The sequence below is a fragment of the Dendropsophus ebraccatus genome, chromosome 5 (genome assembly GCF_027789765.1).
Source record: "Dendropsophus ebraccatus isolate aDenEbr1 chromosome 5, aDenEbr1.pat, whole genome shotgun sequence".
NCBI lineage: Eukaryota > Metazoa > Chordata > Amphibia > Anura > Hylidae > Dendropsophus > Dendropsophus ebraccatus.
This window is the reverse complement of record NC_091458.1, coordinates 104,485,220-104,512,101: the sequence shown is the minus strand read 5'-3', so window position 1 is coordinate 104,512,101 and position 26,882 is coordinate 104,485,220. Positions and strand designations below refer to the sequence as shown.

The window sequence follows — 26,882 nt, the reverse complement described above, 5'->3', positions numbered from 1 at the left end:
GCACAGTTCCGTCCGGGCGCCACTCCACACCCGACCGGCGAGCGCTGCACACGTTGTCCTGTGTGTGCAGGGACGCGGCCATGTCAGAGCTGGAGGAGCAGCAGCACGTGAGGGCGGCTGTCCTGTACTCCCCTCAGTGAGCAGGGACGGCGGACCGGACGGGTGGTGGGCGCATGGACGGTGCGGCAGGACGGGGCCTCAGAGAGGGCGGACAGGTGCGCGCACAGGGGGGTGGGGGGAAGGTCGCTTGGACCAGACGGGGGCGGTGCGGGCGGTCACCTGGGCCCTGCTGCTCCTTCAGCTCCCGCACCGATACCGGCATCCCTGCACATGACGTGCAGCGCTCGTGCCGGGCCGCGCGCAGGGACATAAAAATACAAAAATACCGCAATTACCGTCCTGGCTAAGTTGAAGTCGGTTAACCGACTTTATGATAGATATTTAGTGTTCCTGGACAGTACCCCAATCCCCCAACTGAGTCAGGCTCCGGGCCTCACACTCCTGCCTCACACTCCGCAGCAACATTGTCTTAGTGTATAAACCCACACACCGTATACGCAGCGTATTTACTGCTGCGATACGCAGCAAATACGCAACAAATACGCAGCAGATTAGATCTAAATAACTGAACACAGTATCAAATCTGCACCACCAAATCTGCTTCAAATCTGCTGCGTATCTGCTGCGTACACGGTGTGTGGGTTTGTACCCTTAGGGTACAAACACACACACCGTATACGCAGCAGATACACAGCAAATACGCAGCAGATCTGCAGCAGATTTGATGGTGCGGATTTGATGCCATGTTCAGTTATTTAGATCTAATCTGCTGCGTATTTGTTGCGTATTTGCTGCGTATCGCAGCAGTAAATACGCTGCTTATACTGTGTGTGTGTTTATAGCCTTACAGAGTTGTGGTCATCTATGTGGAAAGGTGAAGGCACAATGAGCCATATGTGGCTAAATGTTGACAGGTGAAGACTATTATAATACTGTGCAAATACTATATAAGTTCACTATGATTAGGGTTATTAGTGGGTCCAACAACATCAAGAACATTGGACGGGCAACCGCCAGCCCCTGAAAAATTCAAATGATGATCTGTAGATATGATTAAATGTCTTATGCTCTTATCATCTCATCATCATATTCCTTTTGGTTTCACTTTTCCCTTATCAACAGGTTAGGGGAAATGTAGATGATCGCGGGGGTCAAACCTCTATACCTCCTGCCCATCTCCGTATTGGGCCCTGTCATGAATAGAGCCGCATGTATGGTGCATGGCCCATGGAGCCAAGGGAAAGAGCCGTGTACAGTACTCTTCCCGCATACTCGGCTCATTCCGTCACTCCATAGGAATGAATAGAGCCATGGTCATGCACCATACCTGAGTCCGCTGGGCCCCATATGGAGATGGGCGGGAGTACAGTGGTTGAATCCCCTTCTTCTACTTTTCCCCTATCCTGTGGAGAATACCCCTTTAAGGTGGAATGATCTTACATTTATTTTTTGGAATTGTTTTGTTTGTTTTTTTCAAGCTATTTTTTGCTAATCCCTGTAGGTAAACCAGTGGCTGTTACAAGCAATAGAGGAAGTGGGAAAACATCCTCCCGTGAAGGAGCCAACCCACAACTAGAAATACAGTACTATCAGAATAAGATAATGAGGGACAAACCTGGTAAGGAATCAGTTGCTCTCTAATAAAGTGGAGTAATGAAGAAAATGCTATGAATAGTGCTATAGCTTTTACAGTGGCTTTCAGAAGCATTCAATGATTTTTGTTTCTCCTCCCGCTCTTACAGTAAAATAAGGTAATTTGGGGTATACGTTAGATCTCAGTTTTTAATTTAGAGAGAAGTAAACATTATGTGAGTGTATATGCAGATTACCAGACCTCTGATTTATCTGATGGTCATAGAATAGTATCATAGTATATAGCTAATTTGTATCCAGGAAGAATAGAATGACACTAAAGCTTCCTTCATAAAACTGTGGGAATTTGCTAATTGTTCAGTTTTCTATTATTGGTGTTGTGAAGTTCCATGTTACATTGCAGCTCTCTACTTTAATATTTCAAACAAACTAGATGAGTCGGTGTTGGACAGTCTGAACTCGGCACAAAGAAATGGACACGATTTGGATTTCTCTTTGTGGGACCAACCAGATCTTGCGAAGAAAAATGGGTTAGACATAGATACCTCACAGCTGTCATTTGCCGAAATTGCATCTTGTAGTTATGAGGCAAGGTAGGAAGCACAGGATGTATTTCTTAAATAAACTGTAAATATCCCTTTGTTGTTCTGTGCATCTATATACCAATCTGGTCACACTCTTATTTCACCTCCAGGCAGGCTGGTGTGAGGAATGGAATGATGTTTGGTAAAGCAAAACAACTGTGTCCTGATCTTCAAGTTGTCTCTTATGATTTTGAGGCGTATAAAGAAGTTGCTCTAACTTTATATAAAACATTGGCAAGGTATGTTTTGTTGGATCCAAAATGCTACAGGGCTTTAACCCCTTAGTGACCGCCATGCTGCCTTTTCACGGCGGTCACTAATGGGCTTTATTCCGATGCGGATGCCTTTTAACGGCGTACGCATCCGAATGAATTGCCGCCCGGCGGCGGCAGCAGAGAGGGGGTTCAGCGGGCAGTGTGACAGCTGACCCCCTCCTGTAACTGTCCGGAGGATTCTCCGCTCCGGGCAGTTTAACCCGTTAGATGCCGCTGTCAAAGCATGACAGCGGCATCTAACGGGTTCCGGTCGGTGCTGCGGGTATACTGACCTGATCAGAAGTCCCGCGCCGAAGTCCGGTTCCCCGACTGTCTCCATGGTGATCCCGGGATCCTAATGAAGGCCCCCGGGCTTACCATGGAGATGCCTCTGCTCAGCCATACAGAGGTATGGCCGAGCAGATGCCTGTCAGCAAGTAGCTGACACATATACAATACACTGCATTACAATAGTAATGCAGAGTATTGAGTATCAGTGATCAATGATCACTGATCAGTATTACACTAGTGTACAGTAATGTACACTAGTGTAAAAGTGAAAACAAAAAGTGCACCAAACACACAAAACACCCCCCAGCCCCTCCAATAATAAAAATGCATTATATTCCCCATACACTATAAAACCTTACATAAAAGTGATCAAAACACAAATCCTATACATATTTGGTATCGCCACGTCCGTAACGACCCAATCTATAAAACTATATCAATAATTATATCGCACAACGCTGTAAAAAAAATAATAAAAAAACTGTACCAGAATAGCTGTATTTTATCAATCTGCTTTAGAAAATACGTAATAAAAGAGATCAAAAAGTCATATACATATAAAACTTGGTATCAATAGAAACTACAGATCTTCCAGCAAAAAATAAGCCCAAAACCAGCTGTCGTGCAAAAGATAAGAACGCTATGGATCTTGCAATGTGGCGACAGTTTTTGTGGGTTTTTGCTAGGAAGATAGTTTCTATTGCGCCAAAGCGGTAATAGTTAAAAAAACCTACACAAATGTGGTATCGCCGTAACCGTAGTGACCCAGAGAATACATGTATTATGTTATTAGTGACCGCCGATACGGATTTTTACGGCGATCACTAATGGGCTCTATTCTGCTGCCATCAGCTCTTTATGGCGATGGTGCAGAATAGTGCAGCAGTGTCGGTAATGCCCCCAGCCCCCTCCTCTCAGCTACTGGAGGTTGCTGAGAAGTTGGGGCAGAATGTGGGCTCAGTCCCGGCCAGTCCCCTCACCGGCGAGCGCCGTTATTACCAGTATAACGGCAGCCACCGGTAACGGACATTGCCAGCGCAGCGTGAATCCACAGTGAGAGGAGATGTCCCCCCCCCTGTCCCCAGAATTAACCCTAGTGACCTGGTCACTGACCCTCCCCTCCCAGGGCGGCCATCTGATCCAAGATGGCCGCCGCCATCACTGTGAACAGACTCTGTTCACAGTGATGGATTCCTAAAAATGATCAAATCCACCCTGGATTCCTTGTAACCACCCCAGATTGCCCGTCACCTCCCCAGATTGCCCGTCACCTCCCCAGATTGCCCGTCACCTCCCCAGATTGCCCGTCACCTCCCCAAGATTGCCCGTCACCACCCCATATAGCCAGTAAACACCCCAAGATTGCCCATAACCACCCCAGATTGGCACAGACTGCTCGTAACCACCCCAGATTGCCCATAACCCCACCAGATTGGCACAGACTGCTCGTAACCACCCCAGATTGCCCATAACCCCACCAGATTGGCACAGACTGCTCGTAACCACCCCAGATTGCCCATAACCCCACCAGATTGGCACAGACTGCTCGTAACCACCCCAGATTGCCAGTAAACACCCCGAGATTGTCCATTACCACCCACCCCAGATAACCAGTAAACACCCACATATTGCCTGTAACTAAAATTACACTCCTTCTCTTCTGAGGCCTGCTGTGTGCCCATACAGTGGTTTATGCCCACATATGGGGTACCATTGTACTCAGGAGAACCTGCATAACATATATTGGGGTGCTTTTTCTGTTCCTAGTGAAATTGAGAAATTTCAAACTAAACAAACATGTTATTGAAAAAAATTCTATTTTTTTATTTTTACGGTCTAGTTTTGAATACTTTCCTCCAATACCTGTGGGGTCAAAATGCTCACCACACCCCACGATGAATTCCTTGAGGGGTGTACTTTCCAAAATGGGGTGACTTTTGGGGGGGTTCTATTCTGCAGACATTACAGGGGCTCTGCAAACGCACCTGGTGCTCAGAAACTTCTTCAGAAAAATCATGCACAGAAAATGCTAATTGTCGCTCCCTTCCTTCTGAGCCCGGCTGTGTGCCCACGTATGGGGTACCGTTCTACTCAGGAGAACCTGCGTTACATATATTGGGGTGAGTTTTCTCCCCTGTTCCTTGTGAAATTGAGAAATTTCAAACTAAACAAACATGTTATTGGAAAAATTCTATTTTTTCATTTTTACGGTCTTCTTTTGAATACTTTCCTCTAATACCTGTGGGGTCAAAATGGTCACCACACCCCAAGATGTATTCTTTGAGGGGTGTACTTTCCAAAATGGGGTGACTTTTGGGGGTGTTCTATTCTGCTGACACTACAGGGGCTCTGCAAACGCACCTGGTGCTCAGAAACTTCTTCAGCAAAATCTGAACTGGAAATGCTAATTGTCGCTCCTTCCCTTCTGAGCCCTGCTGTGTGCCCATACAGTGGTTTATGCCCACATATGGGGTACCGTTGTACTCAGGAGAACCTGGGTTACAAAATTTGGGGTGCATTTTCTCTCATGTTTATTATGAAAATGAGATACTTTAACCCCTTGCCTCCGCAGCCTGTTTTGGCCTTAATGACCAGGGCCTATTTTGCAAATCTGACCTGTCTCTCTTTATGTAGTTATAACTCTGCGATGCTTTTAACTATCACTGTTATTCTGAGATTGTTCAAAATTCTCTTTTTCTGAAAAAAATAGTCATGCCACATGAATTAATTATTACTGCAACATCTACAACATGTCTACTTTATGGTGACGTCATTTGGTGAATGTCCTTTTACTTTTTAGGATGTTAGAGGGCTTCGAAATTTTGCAATGATTTTTCAAATTTTCAGGAAAATTTCAAATTCAGATTTTTTTAGGGACCGGTTCAGTTCTGAAGTGGATTTGTGGGGCCTGTATGTTATTTACCACCATAAATCCCTCCATTGTAAAAACTCCACCCCACAACGTATTCAGAGTAACGTTTCATAAGTGTATTAACCCTTTAGGTGATTCACAGAAATTTAAGCAAGTTGAAGGGGAAATTTAAAATTTTCATTTTTTTGGGCAGATATTCCATTTTAATCCATTTTTTCCTCTAACACAGCAAATACTGAGAAATGGAACTCACTGTTTATTCCCCTTACTCCAATGTTTCTAGAAATCCCCCACATGTGGCTGCAGTGCGTCACCTGACTCAATCACAGACCGCAGACATGACAGAAGCCTTATGTATTTTTGGGGTCTTTTCTTATTTAAGGTTTTATATAGTCATTATATCATGTCACGGAGGCCTTGGGGTGCCAAAATATTTGTGAAAGACAAGTTTACGTTTCCATCGGTACAATTCTGGGGGACACGTGACACTCTGATCATTATTTATTAAAAATTTTTATGAGATGGTACGAATAAAAAACACAATTTAGCAGCTGTTTTTCATCATTTGTTTGTACGCCGTTTACTATACGTTGCATATGACATGTTATGGTTATTCGTCAGGTCGGTACGATTACAGGGATATCCATTTTATATAGCTTTTGATATAGTTTATGGCATTTATACTATAAATACTGTTTGAGTCTTGCATATTGTAAGAGTGGTAATATTTTAATTTCTTCGCCAATGGAGTTATGTGAGGGTTTTTTTTTTTTTGCAGCATAAGCTGATGCTTTTAGTGGTACACCTTTTGAGTACATGTGACGTTTTTTTCTATATTTTTTAGGGGGCGGGATTAACAAAATTTTTAAATTTTTGTTAGTTTTTTATTTATTTTTTTAATGGCGTTAATCAGGTGGAAAAATTAATGTAACGGGTTAATAGATGGGGTCATTACGGACGCGGCGATACCACATATGTGTACTTTATTTATAGGGGATCATTAATAAAGGGAGGATGGGAAATGTGTATATTTATTTATGTTTATTTATTTATTTCAATTATTTTTTTTATTTATGTATTTATTTAATTTATTTATTGTAATTAATTATTTCTTTATTTATGTATGTGTGTGTTTAGTTTTTTTTTTTTTTACTTTCACTTTTTCACATATATAATGCATTACAGCACATGATCAGTGCTGTAATGCATTATATATTGAATGATCTGTCAGTGTTATACTGACAGATCATTCAAATGACCAGGTCCCTGCCTCAGTGCAGGGGCCTGATCATTAGAAATCATAGCACCCCAGACGCACTGGGAAGCGTCTGGGTTGCTATGGTTACCCTCCCGGAGTCGCGCAATTACTCGCGCGGCTCCGGGGGGGAGAGGGAGCACAGGGAGGGGGAGCACGGGGATGGGGGCCCTGGAGAGGGAGAGAGCGGGCTGGGGAGGGGAAGCACGGGGAGGAGGGGGTGCGGGGTTGACTACGGCAGGGAGCAGGTGCCTGGGAGGAGCACAGCAGCCGCACAGCATGTGCAGCTGCCTCCTCCCAGCATCCGATCTGCAAGAAGCAGCAGATCTCCCCCTAGACGCTGCGGTCGCACCGACCGCGGCGTCTATGGGGTTAACTGCCCGGGGGGAGCGCGGATCCTCTCTGGGCAGTGGCAGCAGGAGGAGGCTGTGTGACACAGCCTCCTCCTGCTGCCCGGTCTCAGCCAGGGACAGTGGGGGGAGGCAGGAAGAGCATGACGTCCAGGGACGTCATGATGCAGAATGGCACTTCTTTTCATGACATCCCTGGACGTCATATTGGGGGAAGGGGTTAATCTTAACAAATATATTATTGGAAAATTTCTATTTTCCATTTTTTTTCCGGCCTAATTGTGAATACTTTCCTCCAGCCCATGTAGGGTTAAAATGCACATTATACCCCTAGATTAATTCTTTAAGGTGTCTAGTTTCCAAAATGGGGTCACTTATGGGGGTTTCCAGTATACAAGCCTCCTAAATCAACTTAAAAAAAGAACTGGTCCCTAAAAAAAAAAAATCAGTTTTGGAAATTTCATTACATTTCTAAGCCCCGTAACACCCTAAAAAAGTGAAATATGTTTACGAAATGAAGCCAGAATAAAGAGGACATATTGATAATGTGACTTACTAACTAATTTTTGTCATGTGACTTTCTTTTTTTAGAAGCAAAGAATTTCAAAGTTCGTAAAGTGCAAAATTTTCTAATTTTTCATTATATTTTGATGTTTTTCACAAAAAACACACAAGACCATATGTTAAGTAAAGTACCATATGTTACGAAACAACAATCTCAGAATCGCTAGCATACGTTGAAGCATCACTGAGCTATAAGCGCATAAAGTGAGACAGGTCAGATTTTGAAAAATGAGCCTGGTCATTAAGGCCCAAATAGGCTTGGTCCCTAAGGGGTTAAAGTAAATACAGTTTAATATATATCAGGGCACCCGTTCATGTGGTTAGGGCAGCATGCTGGTGCTTATTGGAATTACTGATTAAGTGTACATACACGTTATATTAAAGTCAATTGAACCCACCAATTGTAATGGGGTAAAGAAAAGTACGGTATTTTAGATTTCAACTGGTCCTGTTTGTTCTTAGGAAAACGAGTTGCCATGAACTGTGTCTGGCAGAATCTTTTTCCCCTCTTTCTATTCAATATACATGCAATGCATAAGCTGAGTGGGGAAAGGGGTCAGGAGAGAGAACTGTTGACTAAACAAAAGGTCAGCTGACAGCTAAGTGTATGGCCAGCTTTGCTTATGTACTACAGATTCTTTACACTATACTTGTATTTTTGCCCTTTTCTGTGTTTTGACGCCAGTTACACCCATGACATTGAGGCTGTAAGCTGTGATGAAGCCCTGGTGGATATTACAGAAGTCCTAGTGGAGACCAAACTCACTCCAGATGAAGTTGCTAGCGCTATTCGAGCAGAAATTAAAGAGAAGACTTTGTGTGCTGCATCCATTGGAATGGGTTTGTATAAAATTTTTTACCTAACTGTTCAGGACGTGAATTATAGTTTCAGTTCTACTTCTAAATGATGTCATTTGCTTTTTCAACTCTTTGAGAAGACAACCCCCTTATGCAGACCAGATATTGTGTGTGATGGATTTTAATTTAACCATTCCACTATTACTCAGAAGAACTCTTGGGTGGTCTTCTCAAAGCGTTTTCACTGTATACCACATTGATGATGTACAGGGAAAAAAGAATCCAATAAAATAATAAATAAAAGAATTGGCCCTTAAAGTCTCACTGTCATTATAATTTTTAAAATCTAAATCAACCAGTAGATGTGATATAAAACAAGTTTGCAGTTTCCGTTCTTTTTTTTTTCTTTTTTTCTTATTCTTCTTTTAGTTATCATGATTTAAAATAAAGCTTTATTTACTCGAAATCCAGGTCCAGTCTCCTGAAGGGAGCTTTTTAGTCTTAAACTGTTTAGTCTCTTTTTTTCAAACACATAAGGTCCCAGCCAGTACAGAGAGTCACAGATCAATGTATCTATCAATTAGATCACTGCCTTTTTTGTGAGCATGCAGATGACCAAGGAAACACGGGACTTCCTGTGTTTAGACTCTGGGGGGACCTTTAACACAGGAAGTGCCATGTTTTTCATGATAGACAATGTTAATTGCAAACTTGCTTTATATCACATCTACTGTTGAGTTAGGTTTTAAAAGTTATAACAAGTACACTTTAAGGCCCAAGTAGGCCTAGTTGTTAGTGGTTTAAATTGGAAGAAGAAAATAGATATTGGATGGTAGATAACTGAAAGGATTACTATGAATGGACACATTTGAGGTGTTTCGTACACACACACACACACGTATGTATATATCTATCAGAAACCCAGGATAATGGGTTGACGACATGCACCACAGTGTGTTCCCGCTAAACTCACTGATTTCTTGTTTCCAAAAGCAGTTTCAAAATGACAACTTACAAGAAAATTGTAAATGTTTGCAAATTCAAATGTGTGGTTGACCACATTTTTGATTGCCACAAAAAAAAAAACCAATGGGTTCGCCAGGGGCACCCTTTGGTATTGTCAACCCGTTCTCCTGACTTTCTGACATATACAGCGCCAAACTTACCATTAACTGGTGCAAATATTACCCTGCAACAGGACAGAAGTCCTGAACACTTTTTTCATCTGTATGAAGACACAGAGTCAGAGAATTGTCCACAGCTCTCCTTTCTGTTAACAGGATTGTCCCACATTAATAACCGATGCAAACCTGTCTGGGTTGAATGTTTAGGCTTGAGAATGTGTACATGGCAATGATGTCAAAAGTAGCGTTGAGTGGAACTGTTCTGGTTCGGAACTGTTTTCTGAACTTGAATGCTAAGCATTTAACTCCCAGTGGCTGGAGAAGTTGGATACTGCCCTAGGGAGTCCTGGAAAAGGTGGATACAACCATAGGGCGGTATTCATGTTTTCCTGGCATCTCTACATCCAACTTCGGGAGTTGAACAGACATCGGGAGTCAAATGCAGCGTGTTTGGATTCTGAAAACGTTGCCCAACCTGAACAGTTAGGCAAGATCGTTCAACACTAGTTGTAAGTAACTCTTTCCTCTTTTTGTAGCCTCCAATATTCTTCTGGCTAGAATGGCAACCAGAAGAGCAAAACCAGATGGGCAGTATCATTTAAAGCCTGAGGAAGTTGATGATTTTATTAGAGGCCAACTAGTTACTACATTACCAGGTAATTTTATTTGATAAAATTACTAAGTATCTATGGCACTGTGAGGAGAGGAGGTATTTCGTCTCAAATAATAATTCTAGACACTGTTTGCTTCAGCCTCCTGTCCCGAGGTTTTGTCATGCAGATGGCTTTTAAAATACTGCCAGTGTGAGTATTTTAGATTGCACAAAACACATTGAGGATCTAGACCACAGGTGTCAAACTCGGGCCCTCCAGCTGTTACAAAACTACAATTCCCATCATGACTGGACAGCTAAAGTTTTGGCTGTCCAGGCATGATAGGAATTGTAGTTTTGCAACAGCTGGAGGGCCTAAGTTTGACACACCTGATAGACCATTCATTTGATTGTACAATCAGAAATATAAGTTGTTTATTTTATTTAGTTGTATTTTTCATTTAGTAGGTGCTATTTTTAGAGTGGTCATTTATGTTTTTAAAAAGTGTCTAGAGGCGTGTGTTTTTTTTTAATAAATTTACTAATAAAAAGGTTTATTTCTGGTGAAATGTTTGGCACAGGATCTGGGGTATAAATTACTTTTTATGCTGCATCTGAACAGGGATTTACTAACCAGCATACACTTCATAGTAAATGATACAAAATACCCTCAGTGTATATTTTGTTATTTTAGAACCCTAGCAGTTTTTTGTCTTGGACAATGGAAAGTCTATAACAAAACCACTTTCTCACATAAGTACAGCATATTTCATATTATCACATTTATAAATACGATCTTGTGAGCTTGTTAATTATTCTGTTAACTTAAAGTGACTGTACCACCAGGCCCAGGCTGAAGCACTGGAGGCGGGCCGACCCACCGTTAGTGGGAGGAAACCCATGCCCCTCTATAATCGGGTTCCATTGATTCTAATGGAGCAGTGTCATGGAGGGGCTGGGGTTTCTTCCGACTGGGGGTGGGTCGGCCCGCCTCCAGTGCTTCAGCCTGGGCCTGGTGGTACAGTCACTTTAAAGAGGACCTGTCACCCCCGGTGCCGGGGTGACAGGCTCCCGACCCCCCATTAGATTCCCCTATACACACCTCATCGCGCGCTCACAGGAGAGTCCGATGCCCATAGAGAATGACGGAGCATCGGACTCCCCATTCATTCTCTATGAGCGTCGGACTCTCCTGTGAGCGCGCGCGCCGGGCTTCGGGCGCTCATATCTCTGTGACCCGACCGGATCAGGAAGTGGGACCCGGCGGGATCAGGTGAGTATAGGGGGCTGTAACGGGGGCTTTGGGAGCCTGTCACTCCGGCACGGGGGGTGACAGGTCTCCTTTAAGTTAACAGAATAAGTAACAAGCTCACAAGATCGTATTAATAAATGTGATAATATGAAATATGCTGTACTTATGTGAGAAAGTGGTTTCGTTATAGACTTTCCATTCAAAATATTAGTGTCACATGCTTGCCCAATAAAACTATTCTTTTCTTGGTCTGTTACATCTAGGGGTTGGCAGGTCTATGGAACATAAATTGTCATCTTTGAATGTGAAAACATGTGGAGATCTCCAAAATCTTACAATGTCAAAACTCCAGAAAGAGTTTGGCCCCAAAACAGGCCAAATGTTGTACAGATTTTGCAGAGGCTTAGATGACCGGCCTATTAGAAAAGAGAGAGAGCGCAAATCTGTGTCTGCCGAAATCAACTATGGAATCAGGTTTACAAAGGTACAGTCTGTTATCATATGTTACAATCCTTTTATGTTCGGGAATGGCCGTATAGCTAAGGTGTGAGAAGCCAAAACATAGTATTTACTATGGACTACTAAGCATATTTTTAAAATTCTTCCATCTAATGAAGTGTGTGTGTGTGTGTGTATATATATATATATATATATATATATATATATATATATATATATATATATATATATATATATATATAAATATTTATATACAGTTGTACCTCGGTTCTCAAACTGCTTGGAAATCAAACAGTATTCCCAAGTAAAGCTTGCTTTGGTTCTCAAACTCTTGCTCAGTTCTCAAACACTTTTTTGGCACCCAGTCTTGAAGTACAGCAATACCGCAGAAAATTTACCTGAAAGTAATGTTCAGAATTCAAATTTTGCTCAGTATCTGAACGCTTTTGCGAACGTGGAACATGGGTTGTACCTGGTATAAGATTGCTGGAGTGCATATACAGTACAGTAGTAGTACAGTCAGTGCACAACCATCTCCCATCGTGTACTGTATAAGATTGCTGGAGTGCATATACAGTACAGTAGTACAGTCAGTGCTTCGCCATCTCCCATCTGTTACAGTGCTGGGATGTGGGGGACTCTATGCAGTAAAAGATGAGTAATGCGTTAGTGACTACTGTACTATAATTGGTGGTTTTGTTGAATGTTTCTTGTATATAATGTCCTGTACAGAATAGTGCTGCTCTGTTGCTCTGTACTTTTCAATGTAATAAATATATTGTAGTATTGAGTATTGTAGGTAATTATTGGACAGTGCTGGAACCAATTAAACACATTTATATGGGAAAACACTGCTCGGTTCTCAAACTGCCTTCCTGAACCAATTAAGTTTGAGAACTAAGGTACCCCTGTATATTGATTATTCATTATAACCATTCTATCTACTAAAATAAATCATAAAATAATTTGGATCACAAACATTACTCGCCTGTGGCCAGTGATTTGCTGCCCCTATGGGATGCTCACATACTTTTAATGCTGTGTACCAATATAGTATCATAACATATAAGGCTAAAAATTAGAACATCTGGTCAAGCTGTTTCAATGGTTTTCCTTTTTCATCTGATTTTTTTTATGTGGAACACAATTGATGTTCGCAGAACAGTGAAGCCGAAGCCTTTTTGATCAACCTTTCAGAAGAAATCCAGAGGCGGCTAGAATCCGCTAAAATGAAAGGCAAGAAACTCACACTGAAGATTATGGTGCGTAAAGCTGGGGCCCCTATAGAACCTGCAAAATTTGGTGGCCATGGAATATGTGACAACATTGCAAGGTAAGTGTACAAATTTACAGAGGAGCAATGGCATACTAATTCTCATTGAGGGGAGCGTCCTAAAGACGCATGGAGACTAAGGGTCCTATTTCACAGGCCGAGGAGGGCCCGATCAATGATGTAAACGAGCGGAGATCTGCTAGATCGCCGATCGTTTACTGGGCCTATTCCACGGCCCGATGATCGTTGAGCGAGGGCTGCAAGGACATCGTTACCGATGTCCTTGCAGCAATACATTACCTGGCTGCAGGGCTTGTCCTCCGCTCCGTCTCCCCCCCGGGTCCCCCACGCTCTATCTTCTGATTGGCCGGTCAGCTAACAGGCCACACTCAGCCAATCACAGGCCGCGGCGGTCCCGGCCTGTGATTGGCTGAGCGATCCGCCAGCTGACCCGCCATTCAGAAGATACAGCGCAGAGGAGAAGCCCTGCAGCCAGGTAATGTATGATGATGATGCTTCTCAAATCGTTGGTCGCCCGCCACGCACCGCTATTCAACCGTAGCGATGCGCGGTGGGGGAACGATGATTTTAAGTCTGGCCCTAAATGAACGATCAGCCGATGACACAATCATCGGCTGATCGTTCTCTCTATTTCACCGAACGATAATCGGCCGAATCGGGCCAAATGGCGCCGATCCATCCGATTATCGTTACTGTGGAATAGGGCCCTTACAGGCTCTTCATGCTCCACTGTGAATGCTAGGAAGAAAAGATATGCAAAGTAGCTTTCTCCCTTTAAGTCATTGTTTCACTCAACTAGGAGTTCAAACATGACTAAATGCCAAGCCAAATATCTTTCCAAAAGGAAAGAGTACCCATCTGCAGACAGTTGTTCTCAGTGCTAGCCGATTATTGAGAGGCATATTGTTGTGAACTTTTGAATTCTGGGAAATTCCCAGTAGAGCATCAATGGCCTGTAAGGGCCGAATTAGATGGCCCGATATTTAGGAGCAAATGACGACCTGTGAGGTCAACACTCGCTCCTTTTTTAGGAGCGGAGGGTGGATGGGGGGGTGTTCTGGCGTGCCCCGGGGAGCTGCGGGAGGATCTGTCAAGATGATCTTGCCATAGAAAAGAGTGGGGATCTGCTCCCGCTGCTCCTATTACATGGAGCAACAGCCAAGACCGTTGATATCTGGATCGTGATTTTTGCTTCATGCTTAAATACAACGATCAGCTGTCATCATGCATGTTGGCTGATCGTTGCCTTTAAACATGAACCATTACACTAAAAGTTTATTTGCTGATAATCGTCCAAGTACTGCCGATCATCTTTTGGTACACTGTGGTGCAGTTTGCTGACATTCCACTCTGCAGATAATATTTTAGACAGGAAAATAATAACATGCACATGGAACTAAACGTAAAAATGCACCAGCTGCATAGTTACAATGCCCGTAGAATAGTTACTTCTACAAATATGCCAGGGCATGTACTGTTTTAAGACAATGTTGTTCTCCCCACTGGTTTTGGTGCTCTATAATAAAAGGCGGTTCAGGGAAGAAAAAGAGTCCTGCACCTCACACCTATGGCTGATACTAGTGCCCCTAGGCTAAATAAAAAACACATCAGAATTTTGTGTATGAATTGATCAAGCCATACTGCCCCATGTACCATCGTGCAGGTATCTGATACACATGGGTCCCTACACTAAGTCCACACCGTGCCAGTCAGTGGCCACCAACCCCGCAGGCGTGCACAGTCAGGGAACGGGGGCCATGGGACGGCCCTGCGACCCCCATGCCACAGGACCAGACCCAAAAACACCACACCAGAACCCGGCCAGCACCCCCGGCGGAGAAGGTCGCCCCCAAACAGCACAAGTCTGGATGAGGTATTGCGCTCACCATAGCTGCTGCAGACAGAATGGGAAAAGACAGGAGGGATTAAAACCATGTGCACTCAGGTGTCTCCTGCTAATTGCGGTCATGTGGGTCTCACCAGGAGGAGTGCAAAACACGGAGAAAAGAGAGAAACAAAATGCGGTTCAGGGAAGAAAAAGCGCTGCACCTCACACCTATGGCTGATACTAGTGCCCCTAGGCTAAATAAAAAACACATCAGAATTTTGTGTATGGATTGATCAAGCCATACTGCCCCATTTACCATCGTGCAGGTATCTGATACACATGGGTCCCTACACTAAGTCCACACCGTGCCAGTCAGTGGCCACGAACCCCGCAGGCGTGCACAGTCAGGGAACGGGGGCCATGGGACAGCCCTGCGACTCCCATGCCACAGGACCAGACCCAAAAACACCACACCAGAACCCGGCCAGCACCTCCGGCGGAGAAGGTCGCCCCCAAACAGCACAAGTCTGGATAAGGTATTGCGCTCACCATAGCTGCTGCAGACTTGTGTTGCTTGGCATCCACTTTTTCCGCCGGTGGCGCCTGCAGGGTTCGGGGGGGCCCTTTAGGGTCTGGTCCTGTGACAATGGGGTTGCAGGGCCATTCCGTGGCCCCCCTTCTCTGCTTGCGCACGTCTTGCGGGGATTGTGGTCGCTGACCGACACAGTGATGTTTTTTAGTTAGGGACTCGTGTATCAGAAGACCTGCACGTGGTACATGAGGCAATATGGTTTGGCCAAATTATATACTAACTTCTGATGTTGGTTTTAAATATAGCTGAATAAGCTTTCGTGTCAGCCATGGGTGCGATGTGCAGCCATTTCTGTCTTTTTGGCTTGTGTCTATAATAAAAGGAACATACATTAAAGCTGAGAATGAACAATGACATAGCTATTACAAGCAATTATCAGGTAGCTTTAACCTTTTTTTTTTAATGCTAATACATTTCTATTGCCTTTTTAAGTGCATTTAAAAGTGGCTTCTACTCACACTTTGTTTTTTGGTTACATAGGTCAGTGACTCTGGAGCAAGCCACAGATAATGCCAAAGTGATTGGCAGAGAAACTTTAAAACTGTTTCAGTCAATGAACCTAAATGTTGCCGACATGAGAGGGGTGAGTCACTGAATAACAAGTGTTAATTCTTCCCTCTTTATCAAATATTGCGTATGTACAGTTACAATACTACCTTAGGGTATGTTCACACTGAGCAAAATCTCTCCACTCAAAGAATTGACATGTCAATTCTTTGAGCGGAGGCGCGCAAGCCCTCCCATACACACTGTTTAAAACTGAGGCAGACGGGATTCTGCTGATTTTGCTCAGTGTGAACATACCCTTACTGTTAATACAACTTATTTGATCACATTAATAGTTCATGTCTAGCCTATATAGTAGCCCAGAGGGTTTAAGAATTACAACTTCTTATACTTATAAGGTTGGACTGCAGATGCACCAGTTGCTTCACACACATGTACCGAACGGTGGTTCCTTGGCATCAAGATCCGGTCTATTGCCTGGAGGTTCCCGCTCACTAATTGATATGTTTCAAGATAAAAGAAAGACTAAGTCAGCCGTGGAAGAAGATGGCAAGAGAGGTAATCTTACTGATGGTTACCAGATTAGATTTTGTATGTATGTGGTATTGGTAAAAGAATAAATGTATGCTCTAAAAAACAAGGAAGTTAGGGCCCTATTCCACGGGACGATTATCGCTCGGATAATCGTTAACGATAAACGATCTCAAACGACTGCTTTAGAGAGCATCTTGAGATCATTCACACAATCCAACAGAATGATGGTCTCTAATTCTAGTCATTCTTGCGGTCGTCCTGAACTCAATGATCGTTCGCTTCAGAGTGATTCCACGGAATTACAACAGATTATCGTTCAATTAGGTGGGGCGAGTCATTTTTTTTCTCATTCTCTCTGCCTCCGGTGGGCGTATTTTTCTTTTTATATTCGTACGCAATGTATTATGAATGTTCACACGCAATATATCCTATTATAAATTATAGTTTTCCAGCAAGCGGTTGGCGGATTAATAGCGTGCAGAGCATGGTAGTCTCTATATACGGGGTGTTTGGGACCTTCTCCAAATGTTTTTTTCCTAGGTTAGATTCCTGTGCAGTCGAGACATTGTGAAAAGGGCCTTTACTACCGTGTCAGATACACAACCAGATGTACAGGGTGTTTGCAAGAAGAGAATTTATATTTCCTATATTTAAGCTATTTAGTGGTATCCGTCAATCCACTACTATCTTATTAATGAATAAAAAATAATAGAATAACGACCAAAGAACGACCGAACAATGTTTTATTACACCGAACGACTTGCGAACGATGTACGAATGAGCAACAATAAAAATAGGTCCAGGTCTTATTAAGCGATCAATGATTTCTCGATCGTCGTTTAATCGTTAACACGGAACGACTATCGCTTATATCCGAACGATAATCGCCCCGTGGAATAAAGCCCTTAGTCATTATTATATAAAGGGAACCTGTCACCCCCTGACTGCCTACTGAGCCAATGGCACTTCTGGATAGATATCATAAAAGCATTCAGAACATATCTTTGTTTTCTCTGTCTGTGTTTTTATTTTCACAAAAAAGTCTTTATTCTGGCCATAAACAGTGTCAAGGAGGCAGGGCCAATAGTGTTTTTTTTGCAGTTCTCTGATTTTCGGTTTTCTTCCACAGTCATTGTTGCTGCTTTTGATGTTGAAATTTCATCAGCCTCAGACACATGTTCTTCAGTCTCAACTAGCCACAAGAATCTCACTTCTAGTCAGGAGCCAAGCACTAGCAAAGCAGAATCTCCTGGAAGGAAAAATGGATTTCATTCCCCAATCAGCATGAAATCAAGAGTTAACTTCACAATTGAAGTTCCATCACCTTCACAAGTAAGTTATGGCAGGGCATCAGCAATGCAGCCCTGCTGTATAATTATAACCACTGACCACAAGCCTTTGCAAGCCAATAAGTTGTTGTTTTTTTTTATTAGCTATGTTATATAATTTGTAAATCTTTTTGACAAAATAGGAATACCTTTTCAAGAAGTACATGGTGCTGAGATGCATTAAGGATATACGTAAACGTGATAGAAATGTTGTATTGCAGGTTGACCCATCTGTCTTAGACGCACTGCCTCCTGATATAAGGGAACAAGTGGAGCAGACATTCGCCCTTCAGCAGAAAATGTCCATAAGTGAAGGCAAAAAAGAAAATGGTTGTAATATTATTGGGTTGCAAGAACAACCAGTAGCAACCGTCCTTCTACAGTTACCACCACTTTCTGACCAAGCAGAAGATTCTGGAATTAATGTCATTGCCCTTCCAGCTTTTTCACAGGTAAGACCATAGTCTTTATGTACTGTGTAATTATTCTTGGCAACATGACTGTGATTTAAATTGAAGATTTAGGTGGACATTTATGAAGACCGGCAAACAAGTACTCCATTCTTGAATTAGGCCTCACCAGATTCATTAAGAGGCATGCAGCTGTTAGTGAATAAGGGGCCATTTACACAGAAAGATTATCTGACAGATTATCTGCCAAAGATTTCAAGCCAAAGCCAGGAACAGACTATAAACAGAGATCAGGTAACAAAGGAAAGCCTGAGATTTCTCCTCTTTCCAAATCCATTCCTGGCTTTGGCTTTAAATCTTTGGCAGATAATCTGTCAGATAATCTTTTCGTGTAAATGGACCCTCAGACTCACAGTGGATAATCAAAAGTAAATACCATCAAAAGTTGTTACATGTTACCCATATAGCATGTCCTTAGTATATTTGTCCACCTCACCACTCAGGGTGTTTGGTGAGCTGCACAAATATACTAAGGACATGCTATATGGGTAATATGTAACAACTTTTCATGGTATTTACTTTTGTATTACTATTTCTGTCTGTGGCATGCCCAGTGCCCAGTATGTAGGTTACCTGACAGCAGTTATTCATTATATGATTTGTCACATTATGCAATGTAATCTACTTCTATCCACCCTGTGTTGGGGATTTGTATTTGCTCCAGCTCACACTACATGTATTTTAGTAAAGTTTGTTTTTTTATTATATTGAATAAAAGATAATATTTTTTTCAATATCTTGGTCTTGCATTTGTTTTCTTGTTTTGGTTTAAGTACTTTACTTGCATGTAGACTTTATATATTAGAGCCTGTTATAGGATGTCTTGGTGAATAAGGCCTGACCTGCGCCTGCTGTACAGTGGGTGCAGAAATCTACACCTGCTTCTGAGCAGGTGTAGATTTCCGCCATGATTTGCGCCTTAGGCAATCGATCCCAACCTAATAGGGGGTACAATTATACTGTAAGCTCTATCCTGAGAGTGACTCAGGTAATACCCAGTTTTGCCTATTGGTTAAAATATAACTTTTAATGTACAGTTAAAAAAGTAAGGAAAAAGGAAGAAATCACCTTAGTGTGCAGTTTTAAAATATTGCTGCCTCTAGTACCTCTATACAGTGGTGTCAGCCGACACGGTCAATGTTAATGGTTGGTCTTCGGTATTTATTAGACTTGCACACTTCCCCAGCCGGGGTATGTAGTGTGATACGTGCAACCCCCGTATGCTCCTATACTGTCGGAGCTATACTCTGAGCCCCGCCGGGCAGGGGTGCACTGAAACAGCAGTGTACTGCTGTACCCTGAGCGATTTGTATATACGCTCGACCATCTAGTCCTAGTAGTCTAAATACAGGGAGCCATTGCCAATTTTAGAGGTGCAATAATTAAAATTATGTCCGTGTAACTGACATGTTTCGCCGGACACTCCGGCTTTCTCGAAGTCACGGCCGTGACACCATTGTATAGAGGTACTAGAGGCAGCAATATTTTAAAACTGCACACTAAGGTGATTTCTTCCTTTTTCCTTACTTTTTTAACTGTACATTAAAAGTTATATTTTAACCAATAGGTAAAACTGGGTATTACCTGAGTCACTCTCAGGATAAAGCTTACATGGTTTGCACCTTAGTCATGATTGATCGGGCACAGGAGGAGGCCATGCCTCCTCCCCACTTTTCTTCCCCCCACTTCCTGCCCATCGGGTGAGCGTGAGATACAGCAGGTGTATGCCAGGGAGAAGGGGCGTATCTGCACCTTCTTCATGACATACGTCAGGGTGCAACAATAGTAAATGTCTGTCTTAGATTATGGCATATCGGGGGGGTAGGAAATCAAGGAAGAGTTGTCAAATTTTATACAGTGATAAGGTTAACATAAATTCTTCACAGTATAATAAATGGGAAGGGAGTCCCTGGGTACAATAGAATTGATCTTATTCCCTCTAAAAAAAAAAAAAATTCTGTATAAAATCTGATCTGTAAGATCACTTTATATACATCAGTTCATGTTATTTTAGGTGGATCCAGAAGTATTTGCAGCTCTGCCTGCTGATCTCCAGGAGGAGTTAAAAGCTGCTTATGGTCAAAGAAACAAGCATTCTGAAGCGACAATGGGTAAGGCAAAATGAGTGTTTGCCAAAGACACAACTTGAAATTTGTAAAATCATTTGAAGAAGCCCTTCCCAGTATTCATAGAAGCATGCTTTATTGATACTGTCACTGTTGTTATTATTATTATCATTATTATATAGCTTCATGAGGCTGATTTTGCCCACATTGATGGGATTGTTTAGTTACGAGCCATTCTACATCAACATTTCTTTTTTTCCCCTTTAATTCATCTTTTGCAGTTTCCAAAAATCCTTTGCTGCAGCTCAAAAAGCCCACACTAAAAGCAAAGAAAAGGAGTAAAAAGAAGAATCAAGTCAGTCCTACAAAAAAGATGCAAAGTCCTTTAAAAAACAAACTTTTTAGTAGCCCTGCTAAAAACTTTGCAGCAAATGGGAGTCCTCAGAAGCTAAAAAAGGATGACTCCCTCAAACAAGAAGCCATACCTCCAGGGCAGTCTCAGGTATAATCTGGATAATGCAAATAATGTAGATCTATGTGTGAGACTTTATTGGTGTTTATTTTAAAATTACAGTTTCCTATAGCATTTACTTATGTGTTTAGGTTGAAAGAGGTCCCTCAACATCAACTGTCCAAGGATCTGTGACTGAAGGGTGCAATTCTTACAGACTGAAAGCTCCTAATCTGGCAGGTGCCATTGAATTTAGTGATGTGAAAACCTTGCTGAGAGAGTGGATAACAACTATTTCTGGTATGCGTTTCAGGAGGCTTCTCCTTATTACTATATACCCATTGCTGTCATCTCTAGTCTTTGTCCTCAAATCATCTCTAAAATGTCTCCCACACACTGTGGATGGTGGGAGAGTGTCTGATGTGTTTTTGTTAGAGTTTCAAAAGCAATCTGAAAATCCACCTTGCTGCTACTGTTACCGTATAAGAAGCTTCTACTCTCCTTTTCCCAGCCTTTAAAAAAGAACCCTGTCCACAAAGGCTTACAATTTTTACAAATTTTCCTTTAATATTAAATGTTTTTATGTTTTATGCCTTGGAATTATTGGTCAGCAAAATTACAAATATCATTAAAAATTTTATTTTGGGATTCTAATAGTACTGGAAGTTATACCAACAATGGGGCATAGCATAATCATCATAGTAATGTCTCTTATATTTCTCACCAGATCCTATGGAAGAAGATATACTGCAAGTAGTGAAGTACTGCACCGATTTAATTGAAGAAAAAGATTTGGAGAAATTGGACCTGGTTATAAAATACATGAAAAGGTGACTTTTTTTTTAATTTATCATAACATGGGAAATCAGCTACAGTGGTGGCTTCCTCATTCTGGTCTATTTTAATGAAGGGGAAGGAGAGAGTCACTCAAGTACAAAAATTAATGTGATGGGGGGTGCGGTTGTTACTAGGGAGAACTATTGTGTGTATTATGGTATAGAGCCGTGTTATTCAACCCTTTTCAACTTGGGGCAACAAAAAGTCATTCAGTGACTCACAGGTGACGTCTTCTTTGTTCTGAGGTGCAGAACCCCCGCATTGCCACACACACACAACCCATTATACTCGCCTTAATATGTACAGTGGGTCCCTGTCTCCTCTACTCCTCCAGCCTGCGAGGAGCAGGCCAACGCAAACATCTTCTCCCTCCAGCAGACGCCGTGATATGAGGTCACTGCGCCTGCTGGAGGGAGATGATGTGTGAGGGGGTGGCAGCCGGCTGACAGGTGAGCAGCGCTCGGCTGAGCGTGGTCCGGGGGCCTGTGGGCAGACGGAGCAGGTGATGTGGCGGCCGGGGGGAGCGAAGTGAGGTCTGGGGGGGGTGCCACCCGGCCCGCTCCCGCCTCTAGAAACAACCATGATGCTCTAGCCCAATCACTTCTATAAAGCATAACTAGTTATATCCTTTGAATAGATAAACATAAGAAGTTATTAGTTTTCTGACAGTTCCTTTGCAGCAACTCCATCTATTTTATAAAAGATACAGAGATTAATCTGTCATCTGCACCTTAGGTTCCCCAAGGCTAGCACTGCTAGCTAGATAGGGCAGGGAGACACTTGGTAGTCATCTGGGGGATCCTTGCCCATGTCTAGTCACTGCTGTCTCCCTGTCAGCGCACTTGGCAGAGATGATTGACAGGGAGAGAGCTACTTACCTCCGTCCTATCTGATCCGCAATCCATGTGTAGAGTCTGCTCTCAGGCAGGCTCTATACATAGATCACCGATAACACTGATCTATGCTATCTAATAATTGCATATTTTACAGTAAATAAATGTTAAAAAAATAGTGTAATAAAGTTTAAGTATTAACCCCCCCCCCCAAAATAAAAGTTTAAAATACCCCCTTGCCCATTGTAAAAATATAAATAAACATATTACATATCGTAGTGTGCGGAATTGTCCGATCTATTAAAATATAACATTATTGTTCCTCATGGTAATCAGAAAAAAAAAACGCACCAGGATTGCTGATTTTATTAAAAATAAATAGACTAATCAAAATTTTTCTGCTGCACCAATATATTAATAAAAACTAGAGATTGTGGCGCAGAAAATGACACCACAACAAGCCTTGTAGGTGAAAAAATAAAAGCGCTATGGATCTTAGAAGGTGGGGAGGAAGATTGCATTAATTTGACCCGGACTTTTGTGCATCAAAGAACTCTTGAAGGGTTTAAACTTCATTTTCTCGAGTATAAAGCAGCTGCTACAGCCACCACGGACGATACGTGCCATATTCTGCACTGAAGCTTTATACAATACTGCAGGAAACCAAGTCAGCCCAATTGGGCTGATTGGTTCCTTTTTAAGAAGTTAAAGGGGTGCTCCAGCGTGGGGGGCACTTTTTTGAAGGGGACCAGGGAGGAGGTGGCTGAAATAAAAGACGTCCACTTACCTCCCCGGTTCCAGCGGCGGGTCCCGCATCACGGCGCTCCGGTGCCCAGCCGCTTCCAGGTGTCTGACGCCGCCCGTGACGCTACGTCTCAGGGCCGCTCAGCCACTCAGTGAAGGAGGCGGGATCCGTTTGAAGTCCACTCGGATCCCGCCTCCTTCAATGAGTGGCTGAGCGGCCCCCGAGACGAAGTGTCTCAGGCGGCGTCAGACACCTGGAAGCGGCCGGGAACAAGAGCGCCGTCATGCGGGACCCGCCGCTGGAACCGTGGAGGTAAGTGGACGTCTTTTATTTCAGCCACCTCCTCCCCGGTCCCCCCACGCTGGATAACCCCTTTAAGTATGTTACAGTGCAAGGGTTGTCATAGCACAATATTAAGTATCGGCTATAATGTTCAATGTTTCCTCTTCTCCAGGTTAATGCAGCAGTCTGTAGAATCTGTGTGGAACATGGCATTTGACTTCATTCTGGACAATGTTCAGGTTGTTTTACAGCAGACTTATGGAAGCACACTGAAAGTAGTGTAAAAGGCAATGAGAAGAACTACATCCCCAGCTATCTGGGTCATAAAAGTGCTTGTGGATATCTGCATGATTTTAAAGCTTAATCATTTTAAATTTCATTTAATAAATTTTGTACATTTTCTTCATAAAGTGCCAAATTTGTCAGTATTGCATGTAAATATGTGTCACAGATTCTTTTATTGTAGTATAGGCTATTTACAAATTGTTTGTTTATAAGAGTTTTATGGATTTTTACAGTGAAGTGTTCACAAGTGTTTAATAAAGAAAAGTTCAATACTTCTTGTTAATTACTTCAAAATGTATAAATATCAACTTACCTGGCTGCATAGCTATTTAACCAGTGAGACTATCCATACCTCTATTGTAATTGTCCAAGGCTGCAATAGCGGAAACACATGCTTTTTATTTTATTTTTTTTATTGTCGCTCTGAAGTGTGTTGCCAGGGCACCAAAGTGATAGTTTACCTTTTTATAAGGATTAGAAAAAGCACAACCATGAAGCCACACCCGAACTGAGAACAGGAGAGGTGCTTTAAAGCGTAACTGTCATGTTTTTTTTTTTTTATTGCAGAAATCAGTAGTATAAGCGATTTTAAGAAACTCTGTAATAGGTTTCATCAGCCAAAAAAGCCTCCTTCTGTACTCAAGAAGCAATCTCCCAGCCTCCCCCCCTGACTTCTTATCTGTGCATTATCAGGCAAACACGTCTTCATTACAGAGAAGCCAGTGAAGACGGGTTCTGCTCTCTCCATTCTATCCTTATGGAGGGGGGAGGGGCTAGGGGAGATGAGGGAGCAGGAAGAGGTGACATGAAGGTCAGCTGTTTGTAGACTGTCTGGGCACCTAAACCGCAGGATTCTGGGGTCAGAAAGGTCAGTGCTTATCTATGAATTTACTGAGAGAAGATTGTAGGGTGTTGTGCTGTGCAGGACTGCTCCGTGCTCAGTCACTCCTAACAGCCCCTCCCCTCTCCATAGCCACATAATGGACACAGAAATCCTGCTTCATTTGATGTGAGGGGGGAGGCTGGGAGATTGCTTTTTCTGTACAGAAGGAAACTTTTTTAGTACATAAAACCTATTACAGAGTTTCTTAAAATCGCTTGTACTATTGATATTTAATGTTTTCAGAAAAATTACCCTGAAATGACAGTTACGCTTTAAGTGGCAATGTTTTTTCTAAGCCTGAATAACACCTTTAGACCATGTCCCAACTACATATTAACAACGACCGTTGATTTAAATGAAAAATTGCATTCAAGTCTATGGACAACGTCCGGAAATAAAGCCTTAAAGAGAACCAATCACAGGCTTTTCTTGTGCCTGTCATTGGTGGACACAGCACCAGTGGGTATAGGCCACTGCCACTAGGAGGCGACACTAGACAGAAGAAGAAGTGACTCCTCCTGGCAGGCTATACCCCTCCTACAGGCACCAGGCTAACTCAGTTTTAGTCTAGTGTCCGTAGGAGGTAGACACAGGTGCCACGCACCTCTTTATTATTTTAGTTTTATTTCTTTTTCTTCTTTCCTAGGTTATCAGGGGGACCGTCGGCGTGGGCTGCCACACCAGACGTAGCCTCCCACTGAGGGTGCACTGGAAGTTTTCACTTCCCATGCGCCGGTCACCCGTCCCCCATTGTCAGCTCCCTGCGGCAGGATGCCGTTACCCCACCCAGGTGCGAGGTTACCGAGGGGGTGACCCTGCGAGCACCCGAAGACGCCGGAAAGGTGAGTAGTCCTGTCCTTGGGGGGGGGGGGGGGGGGGTCATCCTGGCTAGGGCCAACCAGTAGCCTCTTCCCTGCTCTCCCTAGTCCCCATTGCCACAGGGCACACTTCCCTGCAGCACAGCCCTCCCTCCCCTGTCCTAGCTGGACAGCTTGCCTCCTGCTCCCTCTTCTCATCACCCTCCTAGCTGGGATGATGCCCACCTCTTTTTGTTCCCACGGAGCCACTGCAGCACGCAGCGGCTTCATAGGGGACAGCTGGGGGGTTGCTGGGCTCCTCTCCTCCTTTTGCCTCCGGCGGTCGTTTTTTTTGGCGCTCCGCCGTCTCACTACCGCCGGCCTGCCCCACAAATTTAGGCCCCGGCTTCTGCCGGAGCCAGGCCACGTCGGCGCACGCTAGTGACGTCACTGGGGGCGGGGCGCCCGCCCGTTTTTTGGCTCTTCCCGCCACAGCCCTTTCTCCTATTGGCTACTCTGTAGCCCCCACCTTTTCTTCCTGTGCCCCCTCCCTTCCTCCTCCTCTTGCCGGCAGCAGCTTCAGCTCGTGGCCACCTGCTGTTATCACTGTCTGCCAGTACAGCAGCCTCAGCTCCCTGTGCACAGCAGCAGTCTAGGATCCAGTGCAGCTATTCCAGCGTGCACCAGCTACAGCTTCCAGTGCAGCAGTTCCAGCGTGCCTCAGCTCCAACATCCAGTGCAGCTCCAGGGTCTGGTAGGCTCACCCAGTGGGTGATATTCCACTCCCCAGGCTAACAGCCCTAGCTACTATGTCTGGTCCCCGGGACGACCCCCCTAGGCAGCTCGCTCCCGCGGCTGTGGCGACACACTTTGCGTGTGCTTGTTGCAATAAGAAATTCCCCTGTGGTCAGCCTGGTTCCCTCTGCCTGCTATGCCTTAACCCTGGTGCCACTTCCCAGGAGGCCCCCCCTCCAGGTTCAGATGTAGCCTCTCCTGAGTGGGCTAGATCCCTGTCCCAGGCGATCGGTGACCTCTCTAAGCTGTCGCAGGTCATGATCCGTGCCATTGAGCGGTTGCCCTCCCAGGCGCCTCCAGCAGCAGG

General features: G+C 43.6%; 1 protein-coding gene across 2 annotated transcripts in view; it reads left to right on the top strand.

Moving 5' to 3' along the window:
• The window catches only part of REV1 (REV1 DNA directed polymerase), a 45,406-nt gene extending 21,034 nt beyond the window's left edge, over positions 1-24,372 (top strand). For both annotated transcript variants that reach the window (XM_069970881.1, XM_069970880.1), the window contains exons 8-23: positions 1,562-1,678; positions 2,087-2,246; positions 2,348-2,476; positions 8,509-8,663; positions 10,282-10,401; positions 11,853-12,073; positions 13,209-13,381; positions 16,243-16,345; positions 16,668-16,827; positions 17,933-18,135; positions 18,353-18,583; positions 20,616-20,712; positions 20,949-21,169; positions 21,271-21,418; positions 21,846-21,948; positions 23,988-24,372. In XM_069970881.1, coding sequence (XP_069826982.1) covers positions 1,562-1,678; positions 2,087-2,246; positions 2,348-2,476; positions 8,509-8,663; positions 10,282-10,401; positions 11,853-12,073; positions 13,209-13,381; positions 16,243-16,345; positions 16,668-16,827; positions 17,933-18,135; positions 18,353-18,583; positions 20,616-20,712; positions 20,949-21,169; positions 21,271-21,418; positions 21,846-21,948; positions 23,988-24,099 — 2,453 coding nt within the window. In that variant the 3' untranslated portion in view covers positions 24,100-24,372. The remainder of the gene's footprint in view (positions 1-1,561; positions 1,679-2,086; positions 2,247-2,347; positions 2,477-8,508; positions 8,664-10,281; positions 10,402-11,852; positions 12,074-13,208; positions 13,382-16,242; positions 16,346-16,667; positions 16,828-17,932; positions 18,136-18,352; positions 18,584-20,615; positions 20,713-20,948; positions 21,170-21,270; positions 21,419-21,845; positions 21,949-23,987) is intronic.
• Positions 24,373-26,882: the final 2,510 nt, after the last annotated feature.